The sequence below is a fragment of the Oncorhynchus nerka genome, linkage group LG25, assembly GCF_034236695.1.
Source record: "Oncorhynchus nerka isolate Pitt River linkage group LG25, Oner_Uvic_2.0, whole genome shotgun sequence".
In the NCBI taxonomy this organism is placed as follows: domain Eukaryota; kingdom Metazoa; phylum Chordata; class Actinopteri; order Salmoniformes; family Salmonidae; genus Oncorhynchus; species Oncorhynchus nerka.
Window position 1 is genome coordinate 45,522,609 of NC_088420.1, and position 22,405 is coordinate 45,545,013.

Sequence of the window (22,405 nt, forward strand, 5' to 3'; positions counted from 1 at the left end):
GCTCTTGTGGAATGGAAATGTGTCTTAAGGCTTTAAATGCAATATAACTGTGTTTGGCTTCTGTCACATATGTGAATTGTCTTTAATTAGCTACTGAGTCCACACAGTAGACGGTACAGTATAAATAATACATCATGAATAATATACTGGAGTTGAAGCCCTCATGGCAGCTCTATGTTTTTCTCTCTTCGACTGACAGAAGTTCCAGAGTTCTCCTTCGATGGGAGGAGGAGCCATGTCCAGTACCAGGTGGGCTGGTCTCTCCCGGCCCGTCACACCAGCGTGCAGCTCCAGGTGCGAACCCACGTCCCCAGCGGTGTCCTCCTCAGCCTCCTCTCCCAGGAGCAGAATGAATACTTGCGTCTGGAGGTGAGTCATCGACACTCTGCCTGCAGAGAGGCACTTTAATTGGCTCCTGCTGTAGCCTGCTCCTCAACGTTGTTATTACGTTGCCTGAATGACTGTCATGATGGCTCGACATTTTCGACAATGATGGAGTGAGTAATGGCGGGCTTGGAAGACAGGAATTGGGTACTGAGTGGGCCTCTGAGTGACTGAGTTCTGTATGTGTGTTCGGAGGATACTTGTATTGCCTTTGGGTTGTTTTGAGATGCGCCTATGGAACATCGCAGCACAGCATTCAGGATTATTTTATTGTCTGTCTAGTTTTAAGCACATCCTTCCGTATTAGGGTCTAGGGAAGTGGGTAGCTGTTATTAGTTGGATGTAAGAGCTTTCTTAAGTGGAAAGGTCCAATTCTGTCTTTTCTTCTTCAAGCTCTTATAGGGGACTTTTTCAGCGTATTGCTAGACTTGTGTACCCAATTTGAACTGGAAAATATGAAGTGGCATATACAATCAACCTAGCTTACCTATAGTGTTTTCTACTTCACAAGGCTCTTCTCTGTCTGGCTTAACCAGGAAAATAGAACACCATTTCTGAGTGTGAATACCATTTCTGAGTGTGAATACCATTTCTGTGGAAATATGATGTTAGGGTTAAAGGAGCCTCTGGCCTCTTTGAGTGACAGTGTGTCCACAGCACCAGGTAGAAGACTGCTCGGCTAGCATCTGTCACTCAAGAACACCTACCCACACAGGTCAGCTGTTTCCACTTTCATCCTACTGTAGATTCCTCGTGACAAACCAGGTTGACAGAGCAAGTGTCAGAGAGAGCACCAGCATGCAGTCTCACTGCTATAGCCCCCGTCTGAGTGTCTGAGTCAGTGAAGTAGCAACCCCCCTCTAGCCTTTTCTCCCCACCAGCCCCATACATACCAGTACAAAGAAACCGAGGAAAGGATTGGGGCTCTGTATGATCTCAGCAGCAAATGTAAGTAGGTTATATAAGGTACCTCTGTGAACAATCTTTCAGAATTGAGTCAGCGAGCTGTATAAAACGCTCGTTTTTTGTCCGAAAGCAAGCTACTCTGTCTGAAGCTGTCTCAGACCTCCCCAAGAGACACTTGAGTGTGGATCCAGACAACAAGTCTCTCAGAACCTCAGCCTCTCTTGTTTGCTCTGATGGGTAGGAAGGATGGAGAGGGAGTGCATGGTGAATGAATAACAAGACATTCACAAGGTTACTGGGGGCTGCTGCATAAAAGTGTGAGAGTTAGGCCTCGGAAACCTTTTTCACCTCTTGTTTTGTATTTCACCTTTATTTCACCAGGTAGGCCATTTCAGAACAAGTTCTCATTTGCAACTGCGACCTGGCCAAGATAAAGCAAAGCAGTGCGACAAAAACACAGAGTTACACATGGGATAAACGTACAGTCAATAACACAATAGACAAATCTATATATAGTGTGTGCAAGTGTCGTAAGAGTAGGGAGGTAAGGCAATAAATAGGCCGTAGTGGCGAAATAATTACAATTTAGCATTAACACTTGAGTGATAGATGTGCAGATGATGATGTGCAAGTAGAAATACTGGGGTGGAAAAGAGCAAAAATAAATAACAGTATGGGGATGAAGTAGTTGGGTGGTGTCGTGTCTTTACTATCATTAAATGAAGACTCAGTTTTCATCAAAGATTCTCTGTAATTACTATTACGCGATTAAACTGATTAATCATGTAACTGTAATTAATAACTAGAAAGTTGGGGCACCAAGGAAAATATTCAGATTACAAAGTTATAATTTCCTAATATAACTTTTCAGATATTTTATATCTGATCAATTAGTCTTCGAATTAATGAATTATTTACTTTACCTCACGTTAGTCTCATTCCAAACGTCGTAAATTGTTGGTTATCTGCACAAACCCAGTCTTCATTATGAGTCATCCATACATCAATTGTCTTAAATAATTGATTTACTAACTAAGTAATTCACAGAAATGCATAAACAAACAAACAATGTAAAAATGGCTACAAGAAATGATAAGGGAATGTGCCCTAGTGGGCTAAACCGGCATGGCGGCTTGTTGTACAAAAGGGAAGTGGGGCTCGACTGAGAAGACAACGCACAGTTGATAATTATAACAATTGAAATGCTAATCCTTTGCACATGAATGCTCACTCATTCAGGAACAACTGCAATCAATATATATATATACACTAGGTGTGTCGTCGGGATCTCTGCTGAAAAGTTAGTTTCTGTTGGAGAGTTTCCGTCCTCTCTCTCTCTCTCTCTGTCGTGGGTAGTTCAGAGTGACATTCATTCATGTTGTTGTGGAATGGATGTTTCGGCAGTTGTCGTTCTTCGCGTTCAATGATACCGAATTCCAAGCTGCAGACTAGTAATTAATATCAAAGACTTGTTCTTATGCTGTCGGTATCGATAGTCTAAGAGTTTAACCACGTGGTATGGTTAAAAGATTCAGAAATGGTCTGCAACCGTTGTCCTCTCGTAATGGAGAAAAACATGGTCTGTTGAGAATTTCTCAAAGTTGGGGTTTTATTCAGGAGTTGCAGAAAAGGGCCTGTCCCAGGTTGCCTGACCCTAACTGGGCTCATGGGTGGTCCTCTGATTTAGTTAAACTCAAAAGGGAATTGGAGTTTCCTTCATTAAACAGTTCAAAATCACATTACACAATTTTACAAACAGTATCATCCTCACTCATTCATCTTATACAACAATTAGATGTAAACCTCACGTCTGAGGCTATTATATAAACAGCGTTATGGTAATGTGGCCGCACCGTCTCCCGTGAGTTTTACCAAGTTGTAACAAACGGACCAGTTCATAGCTGGATTCTTCACTGATCTTTTATACCTTCTCCGGAACATAAATGTTGTTCGGACCTCAAGTTCTGTGAGGTGGAAGAAATTCCTTTGTTCTCTATGAAACTTCACTCTGTCTCTATACTGTGGCCATGAGGAGAACATCTCTTCCAGGAATTTACAACCTCTCTCACCACAGTAGCCTAGTTGTAGGAGGCAGGGAGAGGGGGATGGGGCTTGCTGGACCCAAAGAGGACAACGTCATGACAGTGGGCTATTTACAGATGGGCTGTGTTCAGGCGCAGTGATCGGCAAGCTGCTCTGACAGCTGATGCTTAAAGTTAGTGAGGGAGATATGGCTCCAGCTTCAGTGATATTTGCAATTCGTTATAGTCATTGGCAGCAGAGAACTAGAAGGAGAGGTGGCCAAAGGGAATTGGCTTTGGGGGTGACCAGTGAAATATACCTGCTGGAGCGTGTGCTACGGGTGGGTGTTGCTATGGTGACCAGTGAGCTGAGATAAGGCGAGGCTTTACCTAGCGAAGACTTATAGATGACCTGGAGCCAGTGGGTTTGGCGACGAATATGAAGCGAGGGCCAGCCAACAAGAGCATATACTACGCAGTGGTATGTAGTATATGGGGCTTTGGTGACAAAACGGATGGCACTGTGATGGACTACATCCAATTTGCTGAGTAGAGTGTTGGAGGCTATTTTGTAAATGACATAGCCGAAGTCAAGGTTTGGTAGGATAGTCAGTTTTACGAGGGTATGTTTGGCAGCATGAGTGAAGGAGGCTTTGTTGCAAAATAGGAAGCCGATTCTAGATTTCATTTTGGATTGGATATGATTAATGTGAGTCTGGAAGGAGAGTTTACAGTCTAACCAGACACCTAGGTATTTGTAGTTGTCCACATATTCTAAGTCAGAACCATCCAGAGTTGTGATGCTGACCAGGCGGGCGGGTGCGGGCGATTGGTTAAAGAGCATGCATTTACTAGCATTTAAGAGCAGTTGGAGGGCACAGAAGGAGTGTTGTATGCCATTGAAGCTTGTCTGGAGTTTTGTTAATACAGTGTCCAAAGAAGGGCCAGAAGTATACAGAATGGGGTCGTCTGCGTAGAGGTGGATCAGAGAATCACCAGCAGCAAGAGTGACATTGATGTATTCAGAGAAAAGAGTCGGCCCGAGAATTGAACCCTGTGGCACCCCCATAGAGACTGCCAGAGGTCCGGACAACAGGCTCTCCAATTTGACACACTGAACTTCTGAGAAGTAGTTAGTGAACCAGGCGAGGCAGTCATTTGAGAAACCAAGATATAGGTCTGTAACAGTTTGGGTCTAGAGTGTCTCCCCCGTCGAAGATGGGATGACCACGGCAGCTTTCCAATCTTTAGGGATCTCAGACGATACGAAAGAGAGGTTGAACAGGCTAGTAATCGCGGTTGCAACAATTGCGGGAGGGGGGGGTCTTGGGCAAGTTGCTGTGGGGCGGGGTTGCAGTGCTGTTGGCCGGGGTAGGGGTAGCCAGGTGGAAAGCATGGCCAGCCATAGAAAAATGCTTATTGAAATTCGCGATTATCGTAGATTTATCAGTGGTAACAGTGTTTCTTAGCCTCAGTGCAGTGGGCAGCTGGGAGGAGGTGCTCTTATTCTCCATGGACTTTACAGTGTCCCATAACTTTTTGGAATTTGTGCTACAGGATGCAAATTTCTGTTTGAAAAAGCTAGGCTTTGCTTTCCTAACTGACTGTGTATTTTGGTTCATAACTTCCCTGAAAAGTTGCATATCGCGGGGGCTATTCGATGCGAATGCAGTACGCCACAGGATGTTTTTGTGCTGGTCAAGGGCAGTCAGTTCACTCCAAACTTAAGGGCTATATCTGTTCTTAGTTCTACATTTTTTGAATTGGGCATGCTTATTTAATTAAGATGGTGAGGAAAGCACTTTAAAAGAATAACCAGACATCCTCTACTGACGGGATGAGGTCAATATCCTTCCAGGATACCGGGCCAGGTCGATTAGAAGGCCTGCTCGCTGAAGTGTTTTAGGGAGCGTTTGACAGTGGTGATGGGTGGTCATTTGACCATGGACCCATTACGGATGCAGGCAATGAGACAGTGATCACTGAGATCCTGGTTGTAGACAGCAGAGGTGTATTTAGAGGGCAGGTTGGTCAGGATGATATCTATGAAGGTGCCCGTGTTTTCGGATAGGGTTTAGGGTTGTATCTGGTTGTACCTTGTACCTAAGCATCTAGCTTAGATTGTAGGTTGGCCGGGGTGATAAGCATATCCCAGTTTAGGTCACCTAACAGTACGAACTCTGAAGATAAATGGGGGGCAATCAATTCACATATGGTGTCCAGGGCACAGCTGGGGGCTGAGGGGGGTCTATAAAAAGCGGCAACAGTGAGAGACTTATTTCTGGAAAGGTGTATTTTTAAAAGTAGAAGCTCAAACTGTTTGGGCACAGACCTGGATAGCATGACAGAACTCTGCAGACTATTCCTGCAGTAGATTGCAACTCCACCCCTTTGGCAGTTCTATCTTGGCATAAAATGTTCTAGATGGGGATGGAAATTTCAGAATTTTTGGTGGCCTTCCTAAGCCAGGGTTCAGACACGGCTAGGACATCAGGGTTGGCAGAGTGTGCTAAAGCAGTGAATGAAACAAACTTAGGGAGGAGGCTTCTAATATTAACATGCATGACACCGAGCCTTTTACGGTTATAGAAGTCAACAAATGATAGTGCCTGGGGAATAGGTGTTGTACTGGGGGCTACAGGGCCTGGGGGCTACAGGGCCTCTACATCACCAGAGGAACAAAGGAGGAGTAGGATAAGTGTACGGCTAAAGGCTATAAGAATTGGTTGTCTAGTGCGTTGGGAACAGAGAGTAAAATGAGCAGATTTCTGGGCGTGGTAGAATAGATTCAGGGCATAATGTACAGACAAGGGTATGGTAGGATGTGAGTACAGTGGAGGTAAACCTAGGTTTTGAGTGACGATGAGAGAGGTTTTGTCTCTGGAGGCACCAGTTAAGCCAGGTGAGGTCTCTGCATGTGTGTGGGGTGGGACAAAAGAGCTACCTAAGGTATTTTGAGCGGGACTGAGGGCTCTACAGTGCAATAAAACAATAAGAACTAGCCAAGACAGCAGTAGGCAAAGCATATTGACATTAGAGAGAGGCATAAAGCAATCACATGTGTTGATATGGAGAGCTAAGACAACAACGGGTAAATGGCGATGAATGGGCAGAGCGGGTCAGTTAGGTACACACAGGACCTGAGTTCGAAGCTGGGGCCAACAGATAAACAAAATGAGGTACCTTGTTATTGAAACAGTCCAGGGGGCATCAGCTGTGTAGCCTAGTGATCATATGGTCCAATGAGCAGTAATAGGTGAGTCAAGGAGCCATATTCAATGACAAAAACATGTTATCTTTATGTTCACATAATGAGACCCGTGAAAGTGTTTTCCAACCCATTATTCTGTTGAGTGTTAGCGAAAAGGTGGAAATGAATGCTTATATGAAGTGTTTTAAAATTAAAATAGAAAAAGGTTTACTTGCGAAAACAATGCAAGTTTTTACTTTGTAGTGAAGTGTTTGTACTTCTAAGCGATGCTGAAAATGTATTGCTGGAGGTTTTATGGCCGGATTCTGTATAACGTTGGGATTAATTGGGCTAATTGTCATATGGTTGCCTAGGCTGTGTGGACTGAAAGCAATTAGATGCATTGTTGGGAGCCTATATATCTGCTGTCAAGAGGGGGGGGGGGAGTGGAAGGGGCTTGATAGATAGTTAATCGGTTCATAGTGTGGCAGGGGGAATAGAATGTTGGCATTATCCTCTTATGACCATGCTGAGGGAGCAATAGTTCAAAAAACAATCTGGGCTGTCATGCTGCATACATTAAAACACAGTATTTAATTATCTCAGCCCCACGGTTTCCAATTAAGGGATGGACACACAAGTACAAGCTGCAGTTATAGCAGGCAGCAGCCCCTCCCAGCCCCATCTCCAGCCCAGAATGTTTGTTCAGCCTTAGCTGCTGTGGATAATTGTTGTCTGTGTAATTCTCCTTATAGATTGTTATTGCTGGGGGCAGTATTGAGTAGGTGCCCAGAGTAAACTGTCTGCTACTCAGGCCCAGTATATGCATAGTATTAGTAGATTTGGATAGAAAACACTCTGAAGTTTGTAAAACTGTTTGAATGATGTCTGTGAGTATTACAGAACTCATATGGCAGGCAAAAACCTGAGAAAAAATCCAACCAGGAAGTGGGAAATCTGAGGTTTGTAGTTTTTCAACTAATTCCCTATCGAATACACGGTGTCTATGGGGTCAAATTGCACTTCCCAAGGCTTCCACTAGATGTCAACAGTCTTTAGAACCTTGTTTGATGCTTCTACTGTGAAGTGGGGGCGAATGAGAGGGGAATGAGTCAGAGGTCTGCCAGAGAGCCACAAGCTGGCCACGCCATTGCATTTCTGAAGAAAAAGGAATTCTCCGGTTGGAACATTATTGAAGATTTATGTTAAAATCATCTTAAAGATTGATTCTATACATCGTTTGACATGTTTCTACGGACTGTAACGCAAGCACCTAGTGAATGCGCGTCATGGAGTTGGATTACTGGGCTAAACGCGTGAACAAAAAGGAAGTATTTGGACATAAATTATGGACATTATCGAACAAAACAAACATTTATTGTGGAACTGGGATTCCTGGGAGTGCATTCTGATGAAGATCATCAAAGGTAAGTGAATATTTATAATGCTATTTCTTACTTCTGTTGACTACACAACATGGCGGATATCTGTTTGGGTTGTTTTGGCCTCTGAGCGCTGTACTCAGATTATAGCATGGTGTGCTTTTTCGAAATCTGACACAGCAGTTGCATTAAGGAGAAGTGTATCTATAATTCCGTGCATAATTGTTGTATCTTTAATCAATGTTTACTATGAGTATTTCTGTAAATTGATGTGGCTCTCTGCAAAATCCCTGGATGTTTTGGAACTACTGAACGTAACGCGCCAATGTATACTGAGATTTTTTGATATAAATATGAACTTTATCGAACAAAACATACATGTATTGTGAAACATGAAGTCCTTTGAGTGTCATCTGATGAAGATCATCAAAGGTAAGTGATTCATTTATCTCTATTTCTGCATTTTGTGACTCCTCTCTTTGGCTAGAAAAATGGCAGTTTTTTTCTATGACTTGGCTCTGACCTAATATAATCGTTTGGTTTGCTTTCGTCGTAAAGCCTTTAGAAATCGGACACTGTGGTGGGATTAACAAGAAGTGTATCTATAAAATGGTGTAAAATACTTGTATGTTTGAGGATTTTTAATTATGGGATTTCTGTTTTTTTTTATTTGGCGCCCTGCACTTTCACTGGCTGTTGTCATATCGATCCCATTAGCGGGATCTCAGCGGTTTTAAGTAATGTCCGTGTCAGTTTTGTAAAGTTTAAATATTAAATACAATGGTCTTAATTGAATGTTTGACATTTTAATGGTGCGATCTGTGATTTTTACAGCGGTTTTGATTCATTTCAATTGATTGATATGCACTGTATATTTCAGGTGTTTCAGGGGCTACTGGCTGTCTTTTACAACCTGGGTGACAGACTCTACAACCTCACCCTGCCCTTCCAGCGCCTTGACAACGGAGAATGGCACGAGGTGGAGCTGGATCGACATGGCAAAGAGTTCACCCTTCGATTGGATGGTGGCGGCGGGAGGCAAGAGGTCACAGCCGCTCCTGGGCAGAGTCAGGAGATAGTCATCGATCAAACAGTGGTGATGCTGGGAAACTCTTTCCCTTCAGGAAACAACCACAGCTTCCTAGGTATGGTGCTGGTACTGCCATCTGGTACTGCCCCCTGGTACTGACCACTAATATTATCCGCCTAACTTCCCACTAGTTGTTACTGCCAGAGGATCACGAGGGAAGATAAATGATTGGACGAAAGTGGTATAAAATCATGTATTACCTGTATGTGATTGGCAACACAAGACTGATGCACCATTGTGTTTCACACTTCTAAATCACTGAGGTGAACGATTCCTTAGCTACCACCGCCTTCCTATCTCAAATGGTTTTAGATCATTCGGCTATGGATTTGGGAGGCAGATGAAGTGTGAAGGACTTGATTCAGGAGCAGGGATGAGTCTGTATATATGATTCAGGAGCAGGGAGGTGTCTGTATAAATGATTCAGGAGCAGGGAGGTGTCTGTATAAATGATTCAGGAGCAGGGATGTGTCATTATAAATGATTCAGGAGCAGGGAGGTGTCTGTATAAATGATTCAGGAGCAGGGAGGTATCTGTATAAATGATTCAGGAGCAGGGAGGTGTCTGTATAAATGATTCAGGAGCAGAGAGGTGTTTGTATAAATGATTCAGGAGCAGGGATGTGTCAGTATAAATGATTCAGGAGCAGGGAGGTGTCTGTATAAATGATTCAGGAGCAGGGAGGTGTCTGTATAAATGATTCAGGAGCAGGGAGGTGTCTGTATAAATGATTCAGGAGCAGGGAGGTGTCTGTATAAATGATTCAGGAGCAGGGAGGTGTCTGTATAAATGATGTGTTACACATCCTTCCCAGAGGATGGCGAGACAACCAAACAAAGTAAATATCCTCTGAAACAAAGGGCTGCACTGACAGCTAAGCCCTGGGCTATCTGTGTGTGTGTGTGTGTGTGTGTGTGTGTGTGTGTGTGTGTGTGTGTGTGTGTGTGTGTGTGTGTGTGTGTGTGTGTGTGTGTGTGTGTTTCCATCACTTCATGAAACTTACTTTAAAGGTTTTGCCTCAGGCCTAGTGTGTATGTCTCTGAATGTCACTATGTTGCTGTGTCTCATCTCTCTTTCCCTCTCTGTGTTTTTCCATCAGGGTGTCTGCGAGACCTGAGGCTGAACGGGAGGCCCATGCCCATGGCAAAGCAGCCCTCCGTGGGGTCCAAGGGCCTCCAGGTGGTCACATCCCAGGGGGTCTCCCCAGGTTGCCCCTCAGACGCCTGCAGGAAACACCAGTGCTATCCCCCCTTCATATGTGTGGACCTCTGGAGGAAACACGAGTGCAGGTACATAAATGATTGCAGGAAATCTTGTCAGGAAAAACTCTGGGCCCTAGGCTATAAGCTATAATGGCGTTGTAATGGAGCTGAAGGGAATAGCGGCTGTTTTTTGGGCCCCTGACCAATTCTGCTATTTTGTGTCTTTTTTTGCTCTGATCTTATCTGTTTTGAAACATAATGTTTCCACCATCGTTTCCTATGACTGAAAAAAGCTTCTGGACATCAGCTGTCAATAACCTCGATTTGGACAAGGACTTCTACTTCAATGAGTTGGAGGAGAAAGACATATTGATTATCCTGAACCAGGCTGAAATCCCTGACACTCAAATAAGAAAGAGACGGTGCTATAGAGGCCGATTTGCAGGACAACTGACAAGACTGAAATCCGCTTGACCTAATTTCTACCAGCATATCACCTGTGCCACTAGAGGCAAAAAAACTCTAGATCACCTTTACTCCACACACAGAGACGCATATAAAACTCTCCCTCACCATCCATTTGGCAAATCTGACCATCTGAATCCTCCTGATTCCTGCTTACAAGTAAAAACTTAAAATAGGAAATACCAGTGACGCGCTCAACATGAAAGTGGTCCGATGACCAGACTGGAATATGTTCCGGGATTCATAAGATTCATCCGATGGCATTGAAGAGTTTACCACATCAGTCACCGGCTTCATTAATAAGGACCAAGATCGAATCCTACTACACCGGCTCTGATGCTCGTCAGATGTGGCAGGGCTTGCAAACTATCATGGATCATAACAGGAAACCCAACCGTGACTTGTACAGTGACGCTGGCCTACCAGAAGAGCTAAATAGCTCCTATGCTTGCTTCGAGGCTAGCAACACTGAACCATGCATGAGAGCACCAGCTGTTCTGGACAACTGTTTGATCAAGCTCTCTGTAGCCGATGTGAATAAGACATGAACACAGGTTAACATAACATTCACAATGCCGCAGGGCCAGACGGATTACTGGGATGCCTACTCAGAGCAGGCGCTGACCAGCTCGCAAGTGTCTTCACTGACATTTTCAACCACTCCCGGACCCAGTCTGTAATACCTACATGTTTCAAGCAGACCCCTATAGTCCCTGCACCCAAGGTAACCTGTCTAAATGACTACGTCCCATAGCACTCACGTCTGTAGCCATGAAATGCTTTGAAATGCTGATCAGTGGTCATGGCTCATATCAATAGCATCATCCAAGATATCCTGGACACACTCCAATTCGCATACTGCCCCAAGAGATCCACAGGTGACGCAATCTCTATTACATGCCACAGTGCCCTTCCCCATGTGGACAAAAGGAAGACCTACGTGAGAATGCTGTTCATTTACTAGAGCTCACCGTTCAAAACCATAGTCCCCTCCAAGCTCAACACTAAACTAAGGACCCTGGGATGAAACAGAGGACCCTCTCTCTGGATTGTTTCAGAACTTCCTGACGGGCCACCCCAGGTGGTGAGGATAGGCAACAGCACATCAGGGGTGCGTGCTTAGTCCCCTCCTGTACTCCCTTTTCACCCATGAATGCGTGGCCACGTACCACTCCAACACCATTATTAAGTTTGCTGACAACAAACAGTGGTAGGCCTGATTACCGATGACTATGAGACAGCCTACAAGGAAGAGGTCAGAGAACTGGAAGTGTGGTGCCAGGACAACAACCTCTCCCACAACGTCGGCAAGACAAAGGAGCTGATCATGGATTACAGGAAATGGAGGGCTGAGCACAGTCCCATACACATTGACGGGGCTGTAGTGAAGCAGGTCAAGCTTCAAGTTCCTCTGTGTCCACATCAGTAAGGAATTATCATGGTCCAAACACACCAACACAGTCATGAAGAGGGCACGACAATGCACATTACTCCCCATGAGCCTGCACCATTGAGAGCATCTTGACTGGCTGCACCACCGCTTGGTATGGCAACTGCTTGGCATCCGACCATAAGACGCTGCGGAGGATAGTGCGTACAGCCCAGTACATCACTGGGGTCGAGCTCCCTGCCATCCAGTACTTCTATACCAGGCGGTGTCAGAGGAAGTCCCTAGAAATTGTCAAAGCCGCCCAAGTCTGACTGTTCTCTCTGCTACAGCATGGCAAGAGGTACCGATGCACAGAGTCTGGAACTGACATGACCCTGAACAGCTTCTACCCCAAAGCATAATACTGCTAAATAGTTGGTCCGGGTAGCTATTAACTATCTGCATTGACCCATTTCGCACAAACTAATTTGACTTATCACATACGCTTCTGTTTCTGTTAATTATCTATCCTGTTGCCTAGTCACTTTATCCCTACCTATATGTACATACACTACATTACTAAAAGTATGTGGACACCTCTTTGATGAACCTCTCATTCCAAAATCATGGGCATTAATATGGCCTTGGTCCCCTTTTTGCTGCTATAACAGCCTTCACTCTTCTGGAAAGGTTTTCCACTAGATGTTGGAATATTGCTGCAGAGACATTCATTCAGTCACGAGCATTACTGAGGTCAGGCACTGATGTTGGGCGATTAGGCCTGGCTCACAGTCGGCATTCTAATTCATCCCAAAGGTGTTTGATGGGGTTGAGGTCAGGACTCTGTGCAGGCAAGTCAAGTTCCTCTTTGCCGATCTCGACAAACAATTTTTGTATGGATCTTGCTTTGTGCACGGGAGCATTGTCATGCTGAAACAGGAAAGGGGCCTTCCCCAAACTGTTGCCACAAAGTTGGAAGCACAGCATTGTCTAGAATGTCACTGTATGCTGTAGTGTTAAGATTTCCCTTCACCAGAACTAAAGGGCCTAACCCAAACCATGAAAAACAGCCCCAGACCATTATTCCTCCTCCCGCAAACTTTACAGTTGGCACTATGCATTCGGGCAGGTAGCGCTCTCCTGGCATTCGCCAAACCCAGATTTGTCCGTTGGACTGCCAGATGGTGAAGCATGAGTCATCACTCCAGATAACGTATTTCCACTGCTCCTAAGTACAATGCAGCAAGCTTTACACCACTCCAGCCGTCGCTTGACATTGCGCATGGTGATCTCATCCTTGTGTACGGCTACTCGGCCATGGAAACCCATTTCATGAAGCTCCCAATGAATAGCTGACGTTGCTTCCAGAGGCAGTTTGGAACCCGTAGTGAGTGTTGTAACTGAAGACAGACTATTTCTATGCACTACATACTTCAGCCCTAGGCGGTAAACGTTCTGTGTGCTTGTGTGGCCTACCACTTTGTGGCTGAGCCGTTGTTGATCCTAGATGTTTCCACTTCAAAATAACAGTAGACGGGTAGCTCTAGCAGGGAAGAAATTTGACAAACTGACTTGTTGGAAAGTTGGCATCCTATGACGGTGCCACGTTGAAAGTCACTGAGCTCTTCAGTAAGGACATTCTGCTGCCAATGTTGATGAATGGAGATTGCGTGGCTGTGTGCTCGATTTTATACAGCTGTCAACATGGGGTGTGGCTGAAATAGCCAAATCCACTCATTTGAAAGGGTGTCCATGTAAGGGTGTCAATATACTATATAGCCAAGTTATCATTACTCTGTGTATTTAATCTCTGCATTATTGGGAAGGGCCCTTAAGTAAACAATTCACTGTTAGTCTACACCTGTTGATTCAGAATTATATGACAAATACAATTTCCAAAGCTTTCGCAGCATTAAGATCATCGTCATAACCTTCTAACTGTGTATCTTTGGTAGCCAAGGTGTTTCCCAAAGCCTTCGTTCAAGACCATATAGCCAAAGCGCATCATTAACATCACTTTATTCACTGGAAATCTTGGCTAAACAGAGAATCAAGATGTCTGACTGATAATCTGCCTGTCTGTGGTTGCCTATAAACTCAGAACATAGTTAACTAAAAATAAAATGTTTCCAATGTATTTGCAATTGTTACAAACAAGTGAAGGATAAAAAATGTCAGATTTTTTTTGCCTCAATGTGTTTCATGATGTGTGACAACATGTGCGCAATGATGTGCCCAATCTATGATTTCGTACATAATTATTGGGTACGAGTAATAAGCTGCCTCAATAGCCTATTTGCAGCCGCAGGTGGGTAATATATCGTCATCAGTTTTGTGGAATAATTCTAATGTTAAGGTAAGATTTGGATGGAGAATACTTATTCAAGAACAGGGCTGCTTTTCTTTAGATCCTATCAGTATCGACACATGGCCTAACAACGCACTTAGCGAACACGCCCCCCCCCCCCCCCCCTGCAATGACTCATCTCTTTAGAGAATCCTTGCGGTGTGCCAACCTGAGTAAATAAAGCTAACCGTAGTGACAGGGAGTGTCTAGGCTGCAGCGTCTTTAAACTCCCCTGGACTCCAGTGTTTCCTGTCATCCCTAGCTGGGATCAGAGCATGTGAAACATCTCTGAGGCCTTTCATCACCATGGGATGTCCACTCGGGGTACTTAGTAGCCAGTTTCCACATCGAATACTGACTTGTATCACGGGTGGCCTGGCTGAGAGTTTCACAGTGCCAGGACGGCTATTCCTATCCCTTATAACTACAAGTTATTTCCATCCAGATCAGGTGAATGAATCACACTCTCCACAACCTCTTCCTTATTTGCATCCCCACAGGTGCCCCCCTGGTCACATGACGAAGGAGAATGACTCGAGCAAAGTGTGTGTCTACACGCTGTGTGTCAGCAGGCCCTGTCGCCACGGCACCTGTGTGGCCCACTCGCCTGCCAAGTACTCGTGTCACTGCTCCGAGGGCTACCATGGGCGCCACTGTGAGGTCTCTCTGACGCTCTACCACAACAACGAAAACAACACTCTGAGCCTCAGCTCTGCATTTGCCATCAGTATCTGTGTCCTGGCCTTCCTAGGTAACTATATTGACTACGTTGTCTACTACCTGTGGTGAAAATGCCATCTTTCACCTTTACTCTCTGATTTGGTTTAATCTGGTTTTGGTTGTGGGTGGGTGTTCACAAATCGTCACTGAGTGTACAAGCCATTAGAAACAACATTTCCTTGACATGATCCCTTATTGATGGTAACTGGTAAATTCACTTAAATCAGTGTAGATGAAGGGGAGGAGACAGTTTAAAGAATGATTTTTAAGTCTTGAGACAATTGAGACATGGACTGTGTATGTGTGTCATTCAGAGGGTGAATGGGCAAGACAAAATATTGAAGTGCCAGGTGCACTGGTTTGAGTGTGTCAAGAACTGCAACACTGCTGGGTTTTTCACGCCCAACAGTTTCCCGTGTGTATCAAGAATGACCCACTACCCAAAGGACATCTAGCCAACATGACACAACTGTGGCAAGCATTGGAGTCAACAGGGAGCAGCATCCCTGTGGGATTTTTAGGGAGAGTTTGAAATTGTGAGAATTTGCTCCGGACAACGGCATTTCATGGCTAATGACGTGTTGATATGCTATCTGGGGGGCCGACCTCCAGCCATGTTTTTATTTTTGAGGGGTTGGGGGGCCCCAAAGCTTGTGCCCCCCTCGCCTTGCGTGTGCTGCGGGGTTGTGTGCTATGCCAGAGATTTTAACCCAATAATGGTTTAATTGAAGATGTTTAAGCTGCCTATCAATCATTGTTTTTGCAACCAGTGGACAGCCAGAGAAAAATGCGCTCTCGCAACAGCTATATAGTGCGGATCCAGCCTATGTAATAAAAGTTTGAGGCAGTTCCTCCCTTCTAAACTCGATGGTATTGTACTCCATAATGTCAAAAAGGAGTTTGATTTAAGGCCACGAGTGGTGTTTTTATTGCTCAATCTAATTCATGCTGATTAAAAAATATGTATCCATATGCCTAACCTCATGCACCAAAAATGATCAACATTTAAAGTGTTACCAACAAAAAAGTAAACAATAGGCCAATAACCAATGTAGCATATAACAGACATTTTTTTCTAGATGCAAACAGTACTTTTCGGTAATGCTCAAAGCATGCCATTTCACGAGAGCAGCATTTATTTTTCAACTCAAAGCAATTAGCCCAATCAGTCCTCCATGACAACAAAATCATAATCAGTAATAACTCCTTCGTTTTGTGGTTATTCTCAGGTAAAACAATTTGGCTAATCTATATTCCCATATTTCCATTTATTTTTCTTGAAGATCAAGAGGTATTAAATTAATTGTAATGACTGGAAATCTGACAGACTTTTTAAAATGTAAAGATAGAGCCTAATCATATTATTATTTGTAGTAGAAAGCAACCTACCCAGCTGGCTGGATACGCAGATTTCTAGTTCTGAAAACTGGAAGCTTCAATTGATGAGGTGTGTCTACCAGGGGAGGCTGGTGAGAGAGCTATAGGAGGACAGGCTCATTGTAATGGCTGGAGTGGAGTAAATGGAACAGTATCAAACACATCCATCATATGGAAACCACATGTTTGACTCCATTCCATTTATTCCATTCCAGCCATTACAATGAGCCCATCCTCCTATAGCTCTTCTCTCCAGCCTCCTCTGGTGTCTACCTGGTAATAGGTTCTTGCAGTACCCAAAACCATCTGTGATTTTATTTGGCCATGGGGAAAGAGCTACTGTGTAAATACTGCAATGTGGATTTGATGGAATTGAGCCCCAAGTGTTCTTAGTATGGATCTCAGGAGCTGTGAGTGGCCTCAGTCAGTGGGGCTGCATGGGTCCTGGCTAGAAACATAGATTTTGATAACTCTATGAGCCACAATGAAACACCGAAAGCTGAGTTACAGTTCAAAAAGTTTGGGGACCCCTCATTCATGGCCGCCTGTAGTTTGTCTTTCTTGATGTTCGTGATGTGAATTCAGACTATTATTTGTCATCCTCCTTTCCCTTACTTTTTTTAATCTCGTCTGTTTGTCATTCCAGTCCTGTTACGTCCGTTTATGTCTGATTTGATCTCCCTCTGTATTTCTTTGTTATTTACTTTCTCCTACTGTTTTCATCTAACCTAAATGTGTCCATGTTTGCTGCTGACACATAGTAAGGTGTGTTGGTGTGTCCAGTGCAGCGGGCCATCTCTCCATAGAGCTACTTGTATACTGTTTATGAGTCTCTGTCAAAAACAGGGTTATAAATTGGTCTGACGATTCAACACACAGTCTCTGCTACCTCTATAACTGATTCAACAGCACAATACCTCCCCGGGGCATGTGGCTGGTGTATTGCAACAGCCACATGAGGTACAGATCAAATGCTATACTTCAATATTTGATATGATAATTACAAAGATAACAAACGGAGGCCTTGGCATCACTCACGGACATTCATGTGTTGAATATGTAAATGAAACTGCATGTTGCAGTCATCTAATGTACCTAGTAGTTACTCTAGTTCCTGGAATTTGTCACCTGCACTCGAACTTTTGACCTTTTGAATTAGGCGAATTCCTGAATATATCAAAATGGAAATGGGAGGTCACCAAGAGTTTACATGAACTTTTCTTGAAACATCTCTGTGATGGGAAATACAGTTCAGTAGCGAGCAACACCTTCTGTCTCTAGCATGACTAAGGCTACAGTTCTTAGACTGGGCTGTCTGTAACCGGATACTGCGGTTAGAGGTCCTTTGATAACTGTTCAGGTTTTAAGTTGTTCTCCTACTTTAAGTCCTAACTGAGGGAGCGAGTCAGCATCAGACAAGGCATGTTGGAGATGACAGAGTTGTCTGTGTGTGTGTGCGCGCAAGTGACAAACAAACGCCTGGACAAAAAGTCACAGACAACACACATCCCCCACAACACACTGAGGCGGGCTGATGGCCTGCTGCTTAATTCAACTGGAACTCTCTGTCTTTTCTCCTCTGCCTCAAACTCCAATAAAAGTTTAAGTGATCATCCATAATTCAGATTTACATAACCCCTCACAGACTGGCTGATTGCCAAGTTCAACATGTGCCACTGACAGATCCAGAGACAGGCAACATTTGCCATCTAAGTATGCTTCATTAGGCCTGTTGAATGGGTTTCAAATTCAGCACTGAAAAGCTTTATTGTCCATTACATTGACATTTTTACTGTGTGTCGTTGGATTTGATATTCAATGAAGAGGACATTTCCTTTCCATATAGAATGGAGGTAAATAGTTGTTAAAGTGACTGTATTTTTGAACTAGAACATACTTTTCTTAATAAAACCTCACAGCATTTCCCTTCTCTCATCGGTCTTTGTCTTGTCCTTTGTTTCTCCTTTTATATTTTCCCTCCATGTTATATGTTGTGTAATAACCTTTACTTTCAGACATGCATCAACAATGTCATCATACATTTTTGCATCTTGCTATACACTGAGTGTACAAGATATAAAAAATGCCTTCCTAATATTGAGTTGCACCCCCTTTGGCCCTCAGAACAGCCTTAATTTGGCAGGGCATGGACTCTACAAGGTGTCGAAAGTGTTCCACAGGGATGCTGGTCCATGTTGACTACAATGCTTCCCACAGTTGTGTCAAGTTGGCTGGATGTCCTTTTGGTGGTGGACCATTCTTGATACACACAGGAAACTATTGAGCGTGAAAAACCCAGCAGCATTGCAGTTCTTGACACAAACCAGTGCACCTGGCAGCTACTACCATACCCCGTTCAAAGGCAGTTAAATATTTTGTCTGTAGCCATTAAATATTTTGAAATGCTCACGTCTGTAGCCATGAAATGCTTTGAAAGGCTTGTCATGGCTCACATCAACACCATTATCCCAGAAAATCTAGACTCACTCCAATTTGCATACCACCCCAACAGAGCCACAGATGATGCAATCTCTATTGCACTCCACACTGTCCTTTCCCACCTGGACAAAAGGAACACTTATGTGAGAATGCTATTCATTGACTACAACTCAGCGTTCAACACCATAGTGCCCTCAAAGCTCATCACTAAGCTAAGGACCCTGGGACTAAACACCTCCCTCTGCAACTAGATCCTGGACTTGCTGATGGGCTGCCCCTAGGTGGTAAGGGTAGGTAACAACACATCCGCCACACTGATCCCCAACACGGGGGCCCCTCAGGGGTGCGTGCTCAGTCCCCTCCTGTGCTCCCTGTTCACTCATGACTGCACAGCCAGGCACGACTCCAACACCATCATTACGTTTGCTGATGACACAACAATGGTAGGCCTGATCACCAACAACGATGAGACAGCCTATAGGGAGCAGGTCAGACACCTGACCATGTGGTGCCATGACAACAACCTCTCCCTCAATGTGAGCAAGACAAAGGAGATGATTGTGGACTACAGGAAAAAGAGGACCGAGCACACCCCCATTCTCATCGACGGGGCTGCAGTGGAGCAGGTTGAGAGTTTCAAGTTCCTTGGCGTCCACATCACCAACAAACTAACACACAATGACACATTGACTCTGTACCGGTACCCCCTGTATATAGCCCCACTATTGTTTTTTACTGCTGCTCTTTAATTATTTGTCGTTCTATCGCTTACTTCTTTTTGGGGTATTTTCTTAAAACTCTCAATTGGCACATGTGACAAATACAATTTAATTTGATTTCAAATCAAATCAAATGTATTTATATAGCCCTTCGTACATCAGCTGATATCTCAAAGTGCTGTACAGAAACCCAGCCTAAAACCCCAAACAGCAAGCAATGCAGGTGTAGAAGCACGGTGGCTAGGAAAAACTCCCTAGAAAGGCCAAAACCTAGGAAGAAACCTAGAGAGGAACCAGGCTATGTGGGGTGGCCAGTCCTCTTCTGGCTGTGCCAGGTGGAGATTGTAACAGAACATGGCCAAGATGTTCAAATGTTCATAAATGACCAGCATGGTCAAATAATAATAATCACAGGCAGAACAGTTGAAACTGGAGCAGCAGCACGGCCAGGTGGACTAGGGACAGCAAGGAGTCATCATGTCAGGTAGTCCTGAGGCATGGTCCTAGGGCGCAGGTCCTCCGAGAGAGAGAAAGAAAGAGAGAAAGAGAGAATTAGAGAGAGCATACTTAAATTCACACAGGACACCGGATAGGACAGGAGAAGTACTCCAGATATAACAAACTGACCCTAGCCCCCCGACACATAAACTACTGCAGCATAAATACTGGAGGCTGAGACAGGAGGGGTCAGGAGACACTGTGGCTCCATCCGAGGACACCCCCGGACAGGGCCAAAGAGGAAGGATATAACCCCACCCACTTTGCCAAAGCACAGCCCCCACACCACTAGAGGGATATCTTCAACCACCAACTTACCATCCTGAGACAAGGCCGAGTATAGCCCACAAAGTTCTCCGCCACGGCACAACCCAAGGTACGTTATGAAAGAGCCCTAGTAAGCCAGTGACTCAGATGTGAATGGCACACATACCAAATCCATGTCTCAATTGTCTCAAGGCTTAAAAATCCTTCTTTAAACATTTAACCTAACATCCCAAGAACCCCATGGTTGGTGGCGAACCTCAAAGCAGCATCATGGAGAATGGATAGGAGCTGTGTGTCTGTGTGTGTCTGCATGTTTAGAGATATAACAACACTAGCACTGCCACTGTCAGCTGTGTGTCTGCTGTGTGTCTGCATGTTTAGAGATATAACAACACCAGCACTGCCACTGTCAGCTGTGTGTCTGCTGTGTGTCTGAATGTTTACAGATATAACAACACCAGCACTGCCACTGTCAGCTGTGTGTCTGAATGTTTACAGATATAACAACACCAGCACTGTCAGCTGTGTGTCTGAATGTTTAGAGATATAACAACACTAGCACTGCCACTGTCAGCTGTGTGTCTGTGTGTGTCTGAATGTTTAGAGATATAACAACACCAGCACTGCCACTGTCAGCTGTGTGTCTGTGTGTTTACAGATATAACAACACCAGCACTGTCAGCTGTGTGTCAGCTGTGTGTCTGAATGTTTACAGATATAATAACACCAGCACTCTCAGCTGTGTGTCTGAATGTTTAGAGATATAACAACACCAGCACTCTCAGCTGTGTGTCTGAATGTTTACAGATATAACAACACCAGCACTGTCAGCTGTGTGTCTGTGTGTGTCTGAATGTTTACAGATATAACAACACCAGCACTGTCAGCTGTGTGTCTGTGTGTGTCTGAATGTTTAGAGATATAACAACACCAGCACTCTCAGCTGTGTGTCTGAATGTTTACAGATATAACAACACCAGCACTGCCACTGTCAGCTGTGTGTCTGAATGTTTACAGATATTACAACACCAGCACTGCCACTGTCAGCTGTGTGTCTGAATGTTTAGAGATATAACAACACCAGCACTGTCAGCTGTGTGTCAGAATGTTTACAGATATTACAACACCAGCACTGTCAGCTGTGTGTCTGAATGTTTACAGATATAACAACACCAGCACTGTCAGCTGTGTGTCTGAATGTTTAGAGATATAACAACACCAGCACTCTCAGCTGTGTGTCTGAATGTTTAGAGATATAACAACACCAGCACTGTCAGCTGTGTGTCTGAATGTTTACAGATATTTACATTTACATTTAAGTCATTTAGCAGACGACACCAGCACTGTCAGCTGTGTGTCTGAATGTTTAGAGATATTACAACACCAGCACTGCCACTGTCAGCTGTGTGTCTGAATGTTTAGAGATATAACAACACCAGCACTGTCAGCTGTGTGTCTGAATGTTTAGAGATATAACAACACCAGCACTGTCATCTGTGTGTCTGAATGTTTACAGATATAACAACACCAGCACTGTCAGCTGTGTGTCTGCATGTTTAGAGATATAACAACACCAGCACTGTCAGCTGTGTGTCTGTGTGTGTCTGCATGCGCACGCGTGTGTTTGTGTGGACACTTGTCTGTCCGTGTCTGTATCTGTGAATCCGCAAGCGTGTGTGTGTCACAGGATGGTGCTGAGGGGAGGAGGGGTCATAATAAGGTCGGGAATAGAGTGAATGGTATCGAACACGTGTACTATTCCATGTTTGCCGTTACAGCCATTACTATGAGCCGTCCTCCCCAATTAAGGTGCCGCTGGGCGCCTGTGGTGTGTGTGTGTTCGTCCTTCTGTGTGCGTGTGTTTTGTGTGTGTGTGAGTGCGTGCGTGCGTGCGTGCTTGCGTGCGTGTGTGTTCGTCTCTGTGCGTGTGATAAAGCACCACCGCTGGGCGTGTTGACTGATTGGCCCGTAGAGGTGTGTTTGATGTGAGGTTCAAGTGATTGGAGGTGTGTGTGGATAAAAAAGAAA

At 44.4% G+C, this 22,405-nt stretch overlaps 1 protein-coding gene across 1 annotated transcript in view; it reads left to right on the forward strand.

Moving 5' to 3' along the window:
• Positions 1–22,405, forward strand: part of LOC115108926 (neural-cadherin-like) — a 141,981-nt gene that overhangs the window by 114,152 nt on the left and 5,424 nt on the right. The window contains exons 28-31 of the mRNA XM_065009804.1: positions 200–369; positions 8,764–9,028; positions 10,074–10,263; positions 14,858–15,108. Of these exons, the coding sequence (XP_064865876.1) occupies positions 200–369; positions 8,764–9,028; positions 10,074–10,263; positions 14,858–15,108 (876 nt within the window). The remainder of the gene's footprint in view (positions 1–199; positions 370–8,763; positions 9,029–10,073; positions 10,264–14,857; positions 15,109–22,405) is intronic.